At 39.7% G+C, this 16,928-nt stretch overlaps 1 protein-coding gene across 1 annotated transcript in view; it reads left to right on the plus strand.

Moving 5' to 3' along the window:
* LOC105277170 (DNA-binding protein D-ETS-4) overlaps positions 1-7,513 on the plus strand; it is a 32,199-nt gene extending 24,686 nt beyond the window's left edge. Inside the window, exons 5-6 of the mRNA XM_020030949.2 lie at positions 3,359-3,554; positions 3,907-7,513. Of these exons, the coding sequence (XP_019886508.2) occupies positions 3,359-3,554; positions 3,907-4,253 (543 nt within the window). The 3' untranslated portion in view covers positions 4,254-7,513. The remainder of the gene's footprint in view (positions 1-3,358; positions 3,555-3,906) is intronic.
* The last annotated feature ends 9,415 nt before the right edge of the window (positions 7,514-16,928 follow it).

Raw genomic sequence — 16,928 nt, forward strand, 5'->3', positions numbered from 1 at the left:
GAATCGGTTAGTGCTTTTAGCAAGCCGATTAGTCGCATAAATTTCAAAATGCTTTTAATCTACGTTGGTTCAAGGAATTCTGACGACGATACAAAAGTTTTACTTAAATTTGTAAAATCTCTATGTAAAATTTCAATTCACGATAAACGAAAACCAAGGTTTTGCTATTAACAACAAAGTAGCATTCGATCGCGCGAAAATGTCGTTCCTTATCTGCCTCGTTGACATCGTTGCATTTTTCATAAGACTTATCTACCGTCCGCGTCGTCGTGAAAATTTATAGCAGATGCTGCATTTATCGTCCTGGTAGTCGCTGTATGAATGTTTATTTTCTTCGTAATCTATTTTAGATAGCAAAAATATGACAAGTATATTCTCGCACTTCTAAAATTTTTCTAAAATATCAGGAGAATTTTAGAAAAATGGAATATGAAATAAACAAATTTATAATAAATTATAATAAATTTATAATGCCACAAATCTATTTTGAGTGAATTTATTTTTAACTTAATTACACAGAATTATATACAAAGAAATCTACGTATACCCTCTATACTAATAGATATATTATTTCAATTAATATCTGTTGTAAAGTTATTCTTGGAACAGCATCTTCGTATTATGTAATTATTATTATAGAAAAATGCCTATTCAGCTTTCATATCTCCTTTATATAATTTTCCTTTATGGATAATTAATCAAATTACTGCCATAAATTACTATTCTTTTTGTCTAGACAATCTTGAGTAAATATCAGTGTTTATCAGTGAGAGTATAATAAGATATAATAGTAGTGGACGAGAGATAGAGAAGAGAGAGAGAGAAAAGGAGAATCAGTAAAAGTTATAAATTCTTATTCCAGAGAAATTATAGTGATCAAGTACGCAATCAGTAGAGTCGAAGTGCATGCTATTAAATTGGCGAATTTTTTAACTTCACTCCTCTATTATTGTAACAATCCGCGATTATTATAAGCTCGCGTTCACTCGACGAACAAACAAAACGGTCAAGAGCGGGACTTGAGAAATGCCCGCTACCGAGGTCCGGTGAAAGTGATTTTCTTGGTAATCGACGTGCGTTTGCGTTCCTTCCGCGTAATCCATACTTGAGGAGTAAGCGTAGCTGGTAGGTATATTGCAAGATTTCGACATGTAACGGGATCGGAATTCCCGCGAGAATCATCTGGCGCGTGAGAATCATACGTTTGCATTAGAGACGTGGTCCCAGAGAAGAAGACCCTTAAAGATTGTTCAAGGCTGCCGAGACGCGCCACTACTTATTAACGGTTTCTTTTACTGCCGGTGAATGTATTGTTACCCGAAGAGAATCCATTGAGAAAATCAAACGCGCAAATACTGATTTCTCTGACTTTCCTGATACTTGCGCATATATATATATATATATATAGCTGTATACTGCCGCTTATTAAGTAATAAGTTTTATATCCATCGGCATCGAACGTGCTAAAAACCGGTTGCGCCAATGTTCATTATCTATTGCTAAGTATAGTCAACCCTAAACTTGACAAGGTTAAAACTAAGGAAGTGAACTTGACATTGCGTCATATATATAAATATACGATCTTGATGAATTAACGTTTCCTGAGAAGTAACAATCTTTTACAGTTGTTATATTTTTTGTTGATGCACCGATAATTCAGTACAATACAATCACGGTAAAATAAAAAGACGGAGAATAGAGAATATATACACAATATGTCTCCTGATCTCTTGCATAAATAAAATTGAACAAAATCTTTTCTCCACTTTTCTAGCTTGTTCAGGGAAAAGTAGAGAATCGAAATTGCTTAATCAGGAGTTTGTAACGTTATTGAGCAAGCTTCGGATTATTACGCTATATTTTTCAGTCGTAAACAGGTAAATCTTGAGGTCTCGTCGATTGTTGCACATCTCGTTACTCGAAACTACAGGCGCGAGTCTAACGGAAATTAATAGCGAGTGGAGTAGTTATGCATGGTAAGCAGTGGAGAAGTAGTCATGCATAATGGATTCCGCTTTGCGTCTAGTAATTGGATAATCGCACTACGAAGTACCGCGGTAGTTCTCGTAGCGTGGAATCATGGTCAGGCTTATGGTCACGTTCTATCTGCGATCTTCTGAGTCTTTCCCTTGTTTGCTTGTGCCTTGATGCGACGCGCGGTCGAATTCCTTTCGTGGATTTAATTCACTTCCTTTCATTCTTGCTACCACTTGCTCGAAAGAATTTGCGACAGGAACAAATCCTGAAAAAAAAGTGAGAGCATGAGAGTAGGTCGCGTTTTGAGTAACGTTTAACGCTGCGTTAAAACGCGAACGAGTCATGGCACATTCGTGCTCATCGACTTGTCGGGGAAACAATTATAGCATTCTTTGCGGTTTGGTCGTATCGCTGACGATTGGCGATGGATAGGAATTCGTTTCTCAGAACGTCGTGAGGTATCCGAGTATAATTGCATCAGGCATAATTAGATGAAGCTTAATGAAACGCTTACGTGCAGCTACGTTGTATAAAAACTAATGCTTCACGTAAGCATTGTGAGATGTAATTCTCGCGAAAAATAATTTAATTCAATTAATAATAATAAATTAATTGAAATCTTTGTCGAATCTTCGTTGAAATTTTTCTATACAAGTCGCATTACAAGTTACATTTGCATTGCGAGTTGCAAATCCAAATCAGTTATTACATTAAAATATTAAAAAATCTCGAAGAAGCACGGTGCATCTGAATATCGACGGATTTGCGCGTTGTTAGGGTCAGCGATGAGAATGCGACGAGAATGCGAGGATGCAGAACCGAATTGCGTACCTACGTGCGTGCGTGCGTGCACACGTTCCTCGATCGCGATCCCGCGATCAGCAGGATCGGCTTCGACGTGCCTGCTGGTGCGCACGCCATTAGCTCGGCAGAAACGATCGAGAAGTGGGTCAACCGCTCGAATGTCTTGCCTGCTGCGTTGCGTCTCAACGGAGCCGCTTTCTCTTCTCTCGCGCACAGCGCACAACGACTCTTCCGTTGGAATTCTAACGCTCCGCGCCTCGCTTCTCTTTCTCTCTCTTTCTCTTTTCTCCCCCTCGCCGGTCCCTTTCTCGCCTATTCTCTCTCCTGTGCCTACCTCTCAGTTTTAATCGCCCCCGCAATCCGGAGGAAACTGACCGCCTCGGTTTTCAATGCGTCTCGAATGTGGAAAACGCGATAGAGTACAATACATATCATTTGACCCGTTGCAAAGTTCGTAGCAGCCAGCCGTTCCTTTCAATAGAGTACGTGGCGATTACGCTATTATATACATAGCATAAAGCATTGACGCTACTGATTAAGCTATAATAATTCTGAAATGATTTTGTTTATGTTAAAGTGTGGCAGCATGCTGTATGCGCAATTAGAGATTTGGAAGGCCGCCGTCGAAGATTCGCCCCGGAACACGCTGGCCACCTCCTGGAGTCCTGCGGGAATGGTCCAGTCTCCGAGCAATGCCGTGACTCCGCCGGCGGTTGGAAACACAACAACAACTAGCCTCAAGGAATCTCCCAGCACCGTAGAGTTCTCAGATGGTATGTTAATGATATTATATTTGACCGTCATTGTGTCGTTAAACGACGGATGATCCGTGAAAAGATTGCATCTCTAATTAGTAGCATTTAATTCGCTTATAGACGATAAGCGGCATAGTAACTGAATTCATATTATCAATGCTACAAGTTAATGTTAAGTAAATTTAAATATTTTGTTGATTATCGAACGGTAAATGGTAAATAACTTATTTTTAAGAAACGGACTTTTTTTGTATATCTCACACGAGCTGAACGTAGCAATACAATTTCAATTCTAATTATAATGAGACAAAATTATAATAAATCTGCTTTTGCTTCTCGTTCCTCGCATCGTCCGTTCATTTATGTGCAGACGAGGACGAGGAATGCGCTTCCGGTCAAAGTGGTAACAGCGGCAGCGGCGGCAAGATGCGCAACGGCGGCAGCCACATTCATCTCTGGCAGTTCCTGAAGGAGCTGCTGCAGAGCCCGGGCATCCACGGTTCCTGCATACGTTGGTTGGACCGCAGCAAGGGAGTCTTCAAGATCGAGGACTCGGTGCGCGTGGCGCGGCTCTGGGGCAAGCGGAAGAACCGACCCGCCATGAACTACGACAAGCTCAGCCGCAGCATCCGACAGTACTACAAGAAGGGCATCATGAAGAAGACGGAGCGCAGCCAGAGACTGGTATACCAGTTTTGCCATCCTTACTGCTTGTAAGGAGCCTCCGTCTCTCTCCCCTTCCGTTTTCCCTCTCCTTCTCTCTCTTCCTGTCCACGAGTCCTTTTAATTTCTCTCTCTCTCTCTCTCTCCCCATGCGATTCGGAGCGAGCGACTTCAGGAAGAGCCCAGCACGGAGATTGAAAGGTAAACGATGACGATCCGCCATGCTCGATATTATCACGCGATGATAACGCCGAGTCACGGCCGGGTCCGCTTAGTACGCCCGTTTTGGGCGACCACTTTCGCCTTGCGCGTTTTTTTCTCTCTCCTCTCTTCTTACCTTTTCCCTTTTGAGTTTTTTTTATAATTATAATTAAGCGCGCGATTTCTCATCGAATCGCTTCTTCGCTTCGATTCTAATCGCGGACGCGGAGCGAAGACGCGAACAGGTGGAGGCTCGCCAGAGAAAAGGGAAGAAATGACTCTTTCCTCTCTATTCTCACGATCGCTTGTCGGCACCAGTCGTCGGATCCTCGAGCTATATATCGGATATGCTCGCGATACATCGATCGGATACCTGGCGCGCGGAACTATTCGCTGCTGCTGGGTACTCGCTCTGCCGTTTCTCGACGAAGTTGAAGAGATAATAATTTATTTTTTATACGAAACACTTTTCCAAACGAGGCGGCCCTTCTTCCGTGCTCACGTGTGGCGTCGAACAAGCGGAGGTAAATGAAACGAAAATGAAATCCGCGAGAGGAGCAAGATATCAATTTACCGCTGTAACAGTTGCTATCACGTAGCAGCATTACGCGTGTCTGGCAGACAGTAAAAACATCTTCGTCGGGATAATTGTTACCTGCTTGTGCAGCGTGAGAGTATTATGGTGTAACGTCGCTAATTACATTTTTGCAGTTTTATAATTTTCGATACGCACGCGAAGATATTTTTACCGGGACGCGCGCGGGAGGCAAGTTATTAAGTTGTCGAGCGTGCCTTAGACACCCGTGGGCATCGCGATGAAGGACGCGCGCCGCGTTGGAGCCGCGAGCCTCGGTCGTCACGAGAAATTTTGCTCATTCACGAATCCAAGCTCGCGAAGCCCATGATGATCGATCGATCGAGAACTTCCTGTCCGGGAGATTAATTATCGGCGATCGCGTCGCGCTCGAGGCGTCACAGACGCACGACTGGTGCTGGTGATTTTGGTCCCATATATCTATGATATATTAAATATGTATGTTCCATGAACGATTAGGCTTTAAGATGACTTAGCTGCGTAAATGTATCAGCGGCTCACGTGAGCCGCCTTTAGATTACTCCAACAGATTTCTTCTTTCGTTTCTTATTTTAGCATGCGCGCGATTGCAATTGCGATATCGATCGCGTCGATCTTTTGTATCTTTTATGTACGTAGTTTGTACTTCTCTTTCGCGTTTTATTATAGTTCTGATTGCATATTTAAAATATTATCTATAAAGTCTGTTACACTTTCGAGTTGTCAAAAATATTATTGCGTTTCTATCTCATCGATCATCAAAATGACACACATATCACGTTTGGATATATTTTGTTGTCTTTTTATTTCCTTTATCTAGCTTTACATACTTATATTTACTGATCAAATGTTTTCTTGGGTATCTTAAGTTTGTTGTAGCATTTTAACGTTATTCTAATGCGTATAAAATTAACATAATGCAAAATTTGACGTACTTAAATATAAGTTTTATACTAACGCGTTCATTTTCGCTCACCGATCCGGTTGTAAATATAGATATTTGCAGCATAACCGTTTTAACAAAATATTCGTTTTATTTATTTAATTGAGTCTATTTTTAATTGACTGAGTCTATTTTTAAAGAGTTGAGATAATGGAACAATCTGGCCGCATAATCTCACTGAAAGCTCTTTGGCGTGACATTCTGTTGATGCCAATTCTGTTTCTAATATTGATTCCATCTCCAGTTCGCTTATGTAGATCGTGAATTTAAGGTCGGAGGCTATTACGTGGCTGCTTCTCGGCAGTGCGAAAGTGCAATTGATGAACAGTGCAATTACCATGCATTTATTACTATTAGATTTGTATGATTTTCAGCCTAACTGTGACTGAACGATAATATCAGTCGATAATCAAATCTTTCATCTCTCTTGTGATATACCATTAAATTCCTCAATTTTTGCGATAATTCTATAACAAGGTCTATAAATTCTTCATATTTCGAAACTAATGATAATGTTAAATTAATATAATTTGGAGAGTTCAAGTTTGTTGTACAAATTTGGAGCGCAGAACTCGAAGCCAAAGAACAGGGCGGTGCGAACAAGCGGACATCAGATAGTTCTGTGAAGGAAATAGATTCACTCGCGTAATTAGATCGTAAAACGCGCTTCCACTGCTACTAGATTTCTACGACACGTGCATTATTTTTTACGCGACTTGGCATGGAGTGCTCGTGAAATTGGAAGTAGACCGAAGCGGGATCTCGAAACAATGAGATTCTTTGGTTAGTACGATCTTCTTCCAACGACGCGACCGCGTCCTCTAAATTCGCATTAATCGTCATTTCTCGAGAACTAATAAAAATGTTCGTGCAATAATGTCAGAATGCAGATAACAAGATACGAACTCGTTAAATAAGAAAAAGATGACGGAAAGTGATTTGCAAAGAAAAAAAAATTGTTTTCATTTTCCGGATGATGTTCGGCAATTAGAACATAATATCGATGTGTGCGCAATTAAAGTGTACATATCTGCGAATACGCGCGTGACCGGCGAGTGTGTATATATATATATATATATATATATATATATATGTCTATTCGATAATCATAATATAATTAAGACGTTGCTGGTTTTCTATGAGCAGAGATTTAATTAGTAATAAGCGTTGATTTCTAACTGGTCTTGCGACAAGACATTGTTATGCATAATATTATATATATATTTATACATTCATGTTTCGACTGTTCTAATGAGATTAAGATGGGTATGGCGTATCGAGGTAATATTCATAGTCAAGGTTGTTCTCAAAAGCACGCCGGAAAATTTTCATATACGGAATATTATCTAAAATCATGAAGTTTGAAATTCAGATTAGCTATCGATTACTGAATAACAATTGGGTTCAGTGTATTTCATGCGTGGGCTGAGATAAGCCTCGACAAGGTAATATAATAATAATAATAATATTAATGATAATATATGCACATATATATTTTCTTACGCCGACATTTCTCGCTATCGACATTCGGAGCGAGTTACTAACACGGAGCGAACGAAAATAAAAAGAAATAAAAAGAAATAAAAATTTCCTAAATGTGTGTTTATTATTTATCGCGTTTCCAGTCTCCCTAAATTTGCGCTATGTCATCCGAAACCCCCCGAAACTTTCATTACGCCAACGCTAAAGTAACGGATAATAGGTTTTGAACATATTAAGAATTGTCCAGCAGCAGCGAAAGCGGCGGAGTGAAAGTCTTTTGGTTGAATTCCTAATCAGAATCGATGTTGAATTTGTGTGAATCATCGGCTTCAAATTCTATACAGTATACAGACATACGTAAACACAGCCCTGTCTTCAGCCTATTATCAACATATAGAAAATATATGTTAAAACAAATTTTTCTTAAATAAATTTGAACATGAAAAAGTATTCTTATACTTTTTTCATTCAAATAACATCTTAAAAATATATTTTAGACAATTTCACGCAACTGGCTGTTCTCTGAAAATTCCTGCATAAGATTATGAAGACTGATTTACGCGCTTGAATCGCGAAGAAACGACCGAATATTTTCGCAACCAATACAGATATCAATCCTCGGTCTATATATATGCATATTCTTTTTACCCCTCGTTTCATCCGCGAGCGAACTTCACACATACTTTATCGATTACTCGTCGATAGCCGCGGCGGGGGAGTATTTGCTCTCGACGAGGATCTTCCTCGGGGGCGATCCAGCTGGTGAACCGAGCATTCCAATTTCAGGATCGACGTTTCTGACGAGGCGCGAGGAAGAAGGCGGCCAAGAGAAGGCGAGAATCTCGCCGCCATAAAGATTCGTATCGCTCTGGAAACGTCTAGGAGGAGCACGAGGGGGCGGTCCTCCACTCTTTCTCTCTCTTCCTTTCTCCTTGCACCCTCGTGCACTCGGCGAGTGGGCGTCCCTTTTCGAGATTTACGACGATTTAATCGCGCAATTAATCTAACACCTTGTTGCAACAACACCTCGCGTCGAGCAGCGGCGGGGAAATAAAAATGACGAGCGGAGACGGGAACAGAGGAGGATCGGGCCTGCTTCGATCTATCGCGCTGGATATCGTTGGAGAAGCGCGAGGTTTAACCACGGTGTTAAAGAGGAGTAACGAACATGCGGCGGGAAGGGTACGAGGGAACGGAAAGGAGCAAAGGGCGAGACAGCAGATAGCCGTGGTACTTCGTAGTATGCGCGGGGCAGCCGCGGAGGACCGCGTTAGGTGCGATAAATGAGTCCTCGCAATTTTATCGAGCCGCTATTGTTTCGTGATCCGCGAGGCCTCATGCCCGTTTAAGCGGCACAACTCACGGACAGCGAGCCTCTCATTTAGACGCGGAAATCACTGATACGTTCTTCCTTCGCACACGTGGCTGCTTAATGCTCGATTAAATGGAGCGGGTTTATAAAAGGTGTATATTGTTAATTTAGAAAAAGAATTCAACAAAATATATAATTAATTAAAGAAAATATAAATATATAAAATTGATAATATAAGAAATGAGCAATTTATATAATAATTATGAAATACAATTCTACAATTTTATATAAATGGAAATGAATTTATGTAAATTTACGTAGATCTAATTTCATTCGGAATCGTCAAAATTGATGAACACAACTTCGTTTAAGGATCCTCCCGGCTGTTGTTCTCGATGAGAGATACGGGCGAGGACACCCCCGCAAACGAGCGCGCGCGCGTTCACGCTCGCTCTGTCTGTACGACCAAGGACAGCAACATTCTCCGCGAAACTAATTGCCAGGTAAATATATACGAACAACGAGCGCCAGCGCAAATGCGTGTGCGTGAGTTGCGGACGACACGCGGGGGCCCCGCGGGGCCCCCGTTGTCTATACGTCGGAATTTATTGCTCTTGCCTGGAGTGGCGATAGCAGGGTGGTGGCATGATCGCGGGGAGGCGGTGGACGAGAGAGGAGAGAAAGAGCGAGCTCTCGTACGAGAGCACGTAATTTATGCTCTCATTATGCAACAACCGAGATTCATTACGAGCGACACGCGTTGTCTCGCGGATTCGGAGATCGATCTGCGAAGGACGATCTCGATGGGTAAGAGCGTTAAGGTAAATGATCGGGATGAAAGGCCGAGCCCTTTCGCACTGGACCACGGAACAGGATTCTGCGGTGCGGAGATTTTTGCTTCAGTCCCGATCCACGAATGTAGTTTCTTCGAGACGTCGCGCGACGTGTTTGCACATCGACTATTCATGAGCTCAATTTGGTTTTCCTTTTCTCTCGCATGATGCGCGATTATCCGATACGATTAGCGATCTTCGTAAAGCACGTACAACATACATAAGTGTGGTGTCTGTTAAAAGAACGGAGGGCATGAGATCGGGTTCAGGTCCCGACTGGCCCTTCTCTCTTCCTTGCGATTTTGCGATCGAGAAGTGATATTTCAAAGCTGGGGAGGGAGAACGCGTGCGCTTTCTTGGATCTCTTGACCCGCTCCATAACGCATGGGGTTACAGATAGGGCGAGCAGGCCGGTAGGGTTCACAGGGGGTGTACTCCGCGCGTTGCATCTCGGTTGGCCGCTGCACCGCGGAAACTATCGGTCACCGTAGTGGGCCGCGCTGCGCCTGTAATCTCGGGGCCCGTAACCGCTCCTCGGCCGACGACAAAAAACCGGCAGAAAATGAAATACGGATTACAGTGGTTGGCCGAGACTGGATAATGGCGGATAATGATGAGCTCGGCGGTGCCTTCGCTACCACCGCCCGTCCGCCGGGATCACATTTTCCCCGCCTTTTTCCCCTTTTCTCCCGTCCACCTCTTTCCCCTTTCTTCGCTTCTCCGCCCGCGCCTTACGTGCGCTTTATCGCGTATCGAGATTTCCATACAAAGTTGCGCCCGATCATCGCACTGGCGGCCCGCAGCGCGGGTTCGCTGCGATTCTCACGCGCATGCTGCTGCGTCCATCGTACGTTTGGGTGCATCAACCCTTTCAATGGTAGAAAAATAACTGAGGCAGTTCTATATGAGGCGTTCAACGTTTGCAAAATGGAATCAACAACAAAACTGATTTATTTTATATATACGCCACTTCAAAGGATTTTCGACTTTTGATTTTAACAATAAATTTGTTGGGCAATTCTGTATCAATTTTTTTGTTTTGTTAAATGTGATTCATTTTGAGAATCTTTGAGTTGCAAATTGTTTTTAAAACAATACTTTGTCAGTATCGTTCCAATCGACGCTTCGATTAATATATTCGAGCGTGTTTGCGTATATCGGATATCGGCATGACGGCCTCGTTGCCATCCAAGCAACAGCCGACGTCAATTCGTAGCGATGAAATAAATCAGGCATGGATTGCGAGCGCGGGTGCCGGCGTGCAGACGTCCACACGTACAGGTGGAATTAATGCACGGAGATTTCCGATACATCGGGAGCATTGCAAGAATAAATCAGTCGCTATATGGAGGGAACACGATCCGCGAGCAAAGCGCGAAAGTGCGGTAAAGGAGACAAGACTTTGGCGCAACGAATCAGCTGAATAAATCAGCCTGCACGAACGCATACACGTGAGAGAAACTTTGAGGCTTAATTATCCGACTCAGAAGAACACTTTGCAATCGAGATGATAATGATCCGCGGATCGTTCTTAAGCGAGAACGTTCGTTTGTCGCGAGTAACATGCGTGATGTGTGGAAGATATCATGTATTTTCAGAAAGCGAATTTAAAATTATTTTGACCATAAGTTTGATAAACTAAAAAAATAATTAAATTAATAATTGTTTTGGTTTCCGCTGTTACTTTGTATCTGACGTGTAGATTGTAAAAATTCTATGTGTCTGCAAAAAAACGCTCGGCGAGGTGTCGATAGTCGCTGAGAGACGTGCGAACGCGAACATAAATCCAAATTAGCGGTAACGTAACGCGCAACTGTGTGCCGATCGGCCTCCTCCTTTCTCTTCCTTCTCGTGAGAATGACAGTAAATCGTGATGCGGATTATCGCCCGGTCGATCGCTCGAATATATGCATACCGCTACAAGAGCATGCCGCGGATCCCTTCAAACTTGGTATTGATGATTTATAAAAAATTCTTATTGCTAAGTGCGATTAAGTAGTGCTGGAAAATTTTATTGTCCGTGTTTTTAAATCATGCTTTCGAAAAATTAGAATCTACACAATAATAATCTAATTTATCATACTTGTAGAAAATGAATATTTATTTAATTCATTATTAAATAATATTAGTTACGATTGGAAAATAACTATTTTATTTGCTATTAAATCGTACTAAATAAAAATAAAATTTTTGAGCTACCATTAAGACATATCTTTAATACAAAAGTGTCTTTACATCCGCCACTGAATCGTACTATAATTTGAAAATAAAATAATGTTTAACCCGTTGTTGAGTCATACTACTACCTCAATTTTCAGTCGAAGACAGTAGAGACTCATTGCGGAAGTTATTAGAACTAAAATAGAGATAGATCTTGCTAAGAATATTCATAATCTCTTAAATATATTCTTAAAATATTTAGCTAATCAGTTAACTGTATTAGTATCTAAACTGTTATCTCTAAATTATAAGATTATTATGCTATGAGAATAAATTAGAAATACTGCCCTAAGAATTAATCTTTCAATTTGGGAAAGACAGACGTCTGCAGAATAGCAACCAGCCGTTTCACTGCAAATGAAGATTTATCATTCTGTAGGTGTTCATCTTGTGTACGACGAATTGTTATTTGCCAGCATAACAGGATGCCGGGTTGCATATCTGTAGGCGTATTAATCGACTGCCACTCTGCAGGCTCTGCACTCTCTGCAGGCCAGACTTTACCGGTTGTAAGATCAGTCCTCACATGCAATGGAACTAGTTAGTTCCGATGAACGCCGCTACGAGCCTCCATTGTCGTTGACTCAAGTTTCAGCTAGTAGTATGACTCAATGGTGAGTCAGAAATAACTTAACTTTTGCTAATATCGTCAGATGGATCTCGGGGTAAAGAAATACCACGCGTCGAATATCCTTTAACTGCCGAGGTAATGCGATTTATGTAATATTATAGTTTAAATATAACAAATTTTTGAAGACTTAAATTGCACATAAAACAACAAATAATTGCCAACCCTTTTGTACTTTGATATTCCAAGATTTTCTTCTTTTTAATTCTTTCTGAAGGAAATTACTTAAAACCTACAATTCATAAATATCTTTAAAATATATATTTTACAACAAAAAAGTGAGAAATCTACATATAGCAATTTGTTAAATAGTCTAACAAATCATTGATTATTGTTATTATTTTATTATTTTGCTGGGATCGTAGCTTAAACATACATATATTTACATATGTATCCTCTGATACCAAAAATTTCTCTCGTCAGTAAATCCGAGAAATTCTCTTTGAAAATTTTTGTTCTTGTTGGTTCGTCTATTAGCTCGATTAACTTTTATAACAGGAGAACATAGGAGTTGGTAAGAGGTGGCATGAGATACATTCGTCATCTCTCTGTGATTGTTGCATCTTGCTTGTTTGCTTGCCTGCAAATCCTGGCAGACTAATGACAATAGTAATGTAAGCTGCGAATGTCGACGTTGAGAGTCTAACAGAGCTCCAAGTTCTATCTATGCTTGGATCATGATTCTCTAGGGCTTTGTCCAATTAATGAAAGATTTTTTTCTCTTCAATGGGAATCACCTCACCGTCATGAAGAGGTCCAATTTCGGCTGTCAAAAAGTCTTCATCTATTTTTCAGACAGTCTACTGTCGCTATATGAAGTACAAGTGCGATATTCCCGAGATACATCCCCACTGCCATCATAGAAATAACTTAATACTGTGCACACCATTAAAAGATAAAGCGAGGAATCGTAAAACCAAAGGATTCGCTAGGTTGTAATAAAACTGATTTACGGTATTGCGTGTATAACTTAATTTGCCCAGCGTTCATTCCGATTTCGTGCAAGTCGTAACTTCCGTTTTGCGTCTACCCTTACAGTTAATTGAGCGTGATATATGGAAGAGACTTGGTCTTGGCTAGGAGAGACATGGCCGACGTATTCCAATGACGCGTAATGATTCAGCGTCGTGACGACGCAATTGTGAATCATACTTCTACGAGAATTTTCTAGTGAAGGTAACGCACAATCTTTTTTACGTGGATTACGTGTAATCATTATTCGCATGCGCACGTGTAGTCTTGCTAACTGACTTATATACATTTTTGTATACTCGTATACGTCTATTTCTTTTAATAAAACGATAAAAAATTGAAAATTTTATATCATGTACATTTAAGAAATATAGAATTTCTTTCGCTTCATTTTCACGAAAGAAATTTTTTAAGAAGTTTTTTTCTCTTTTTCTTGAATTACTAAATTATCATGTTTTAAATTGCAATATAATGCATAATTGTGTAGCAAAGCTTCTACACTTTGATCAATTTTAAGAAATTATCTTTTTTAAACTCATCTCATGCGTGTGATATTTTATTCAGTGTGTGCATGTGATTATGTAATTAATAACACAGTGAAGAAAATTTATATAGACAAATGTAATAGTAGAAATAATTATTGGGACGTGAAGACAAAGTTATCTTTGTGGATTCCAAACGGGTTTTATGGAACAAAGAAAATTCTAATTAAGGAACTGTAATGAAAATTTATTTAAAAAAGCTCCAAATAAAAGTTAATATCGTCATTTCCCTCGATGCTAGAACACATTTACAAACTTGTCTCATATCTTTTTTCTTTTAGCAGCACGTTATGATTACTGAACATTACCGAACATTATTATTACTAAACTCAATGCGACTATACACGTAATTATGTTTGCTGCTGTACTTCATTTCATTTGTCCTAGTTTGCTCACTTTTTTTCGTTTACCGCTGCATGAGCGTAGAACACGAAGTTGAAGTTAATCCAAAGAATGCTCCTAGGGCGCAATACATTTAGCTCTAACTATTACGGGCCAGCGTTTAACTTATCCGATAGCACCTGAGAGTTAATTATTTTCGTGCTGAGCTTGAACTCATCACGTTGCTCGTTTAACTTTATTTCGCGTTCGCGAGATTGGCCGTTCGCGTTTACCCTCGCAATTCGTCCACCGGAGCAAGTTGAAGTATACCCAGTGAAGCAAGTAACGAAGTACCCAGTTACTCTTATTTTGAAAAAAAATATGGGCGAGTAAAGCGTGAAATTTCACATTATTCGTAATCTGTCATAGTAGCACCCAAACTTTTCAAATCCCCGTCGCTTTTCTCGTTATCATCATTTTACTAGATAGTTATACATTCTCGTAAACTGCTTGATGTTATACGCAAAATGTTTCGCGCTCAACTCCGTTCTTGAATGAGGCAAAAATAAATCATGCATCTCTGGCATTTTGCGTTTCGGCTGATGCGTGTTGCGCGATGCTACGTATGTAGAGTCCTCGGCGTCGCGACGCATCGCGTCGCGTCGACCGGTTACTCACCGCGGGCGACGCTCCATCGATCGTGTCGGTCGCGAGGGACTGCAGGGATCGAGAAAGAGAACGAGAGAGACGAGACCGGGGGTGGGATAGACCCACCGACAGCGGTGTTTGCCCCTGCGAAGCGCGTGTTCCGACGAGGATGGATATACTTGCCGACGAAATAAAGGAATCTCCGGCATCGCGCCAGATAAGAAATTAACGATTACGCGTGGGTGGGGAAGAAAGAGAGAAACGTGCCCGCAATCTTTAGGTAATGAAAATAGAGATTATGGTGTTTGACTCTCTATTTCTCTTTGGACAACTACATTCTTGCGTACGTCTCTTACTAGAGACACAACGATTAATCCACGTAATTACATTCTGCAGAATTAACACGCTTGCGACTGCCATATCTCTATCTCTGTCTCTATATCTCTTTCTCTGAGAAAACGTAGTTTCCAGGTTCTTGATGAAACTTGAGGTAAACTGCAGACAAATTTTGATTGTGAGATTATTAAATAATATATTCTTAAGATATTTCCAATTAAATTGAAATAGCGCACATACATGATTCTACAGTCTGCATAGCGAGTTTCTTTCGATAGTAATCCGTTTAATCCGTCGACGTGAAAATCTTTTACGAGGATCGGTTTATATATAGATAAGAACTCTTTGAAAGAACCGATGGATGGTTGCGAAGAAGCAGCGCTCGATTGGAAAAGTTTCGCGCTTCTAGTCGTAATACAGAGAAATAGTTATGTACTTACTTTCCAGTTATATCTCGCCCCTCGTTTCGTTATCGAAGGGCTTCCTTCGCTTCTCTCGGATGAAGCTCACGCAGCAGTTTCTTATATGATCAAGGAAATAGTTCTGTTCTTTCAAATTATACTTTTCACGCTTATTATTTTGCTTTCCTCTCTATCAGGCAGACGAGTACATCATATTTCAAGCGCAGGAAATAAAAAATCTTTAATTAAAAAATATATATATACATATATCTATAAGAGAGAGAAAATCGATAAAAAAGTGTGATGCAGAAAAATAATTAATAATTTCTTTTGTAAACTTAGAAACATATTAGTTATAAATTATTAAAATTGATCGCCAATGATGCATTTGTTGTCAAACGTTTGATGAATCCAAATGCCGTATTTATGTGATAAATTTTGCTATGTTGTCAGATCCATTTATAATATATTGTAACATCGATATTTTATAATATATCATGCCATCAATTTAGTATTATAATATTATGTAACATAATTACATAATATTACATTTATCAAATATACGAGTTATTTGAAATTGCAATCCTCCATTAATCTACTCGTCTTTAAGAATATTTGAAACAATAATTGATAAATTACAATTAAAATGTAAGTTAATAGAAAATGTACAGAATATTTTTGAAATTATGTATGTAAAATGAAGGTACACATGTTATATATCTCTGTGTCGCAATAAGCTCTACTTTTTCTCTTCACCAGATATTGATTGTACAAGTAGTACGAGTAAACGCTAGTACCGACATCAGCTTGATGCTTATGCATTGACATTTATGTACTAAAGACAGCTACGTTACAAGAATTTAATTAATAAAAAGAATTAAATAATAAATTGAAAACTTATCTCTCTACAATTCCAAGTTCTCGACCAAATTATGGGTTTCTATTATTCATAGAATATTCACCATCCACGCGTAAATTTAAATTATAACGTTATAATATTATTGCGCAGTGATGTGTACTTATCGGGAACTGTGCATAATTTATAATTAATAATCTATTATAATTTCTCTTGTTAATATATTATACTTATTACTATTCATATCATCTTCTTTATTATTTATTACAATTTATTACTAATTAACGTGCCAATTATTTACGTGCATAAAAATTTTTTCTATCTGCTTTTTAATATTTGATTTGCGATAATCCTTCAACACATATTTATTTAATATGCTAATTACTCGTATACTTACCTCTTTCTAAAGTATAATTATGTAAGGTTTTCGCATCAAGCAATGAAAGTGTAAAACAAGCAA

Source organism: Ooceraea biroi, chromosome 3, assembly GCF_003672135.1.
Source record: "Ooceraea biroi isolate clonal line C1 chromosome 3, Obir_v5.4, whole genome shotgun sequence".
Lineage (NCBI taxonomy): Eukaryota > Metazoa > Arthropoda > Insecta > Hymenoptera > Formicidae > Ooceraea > Ooceraea biroi.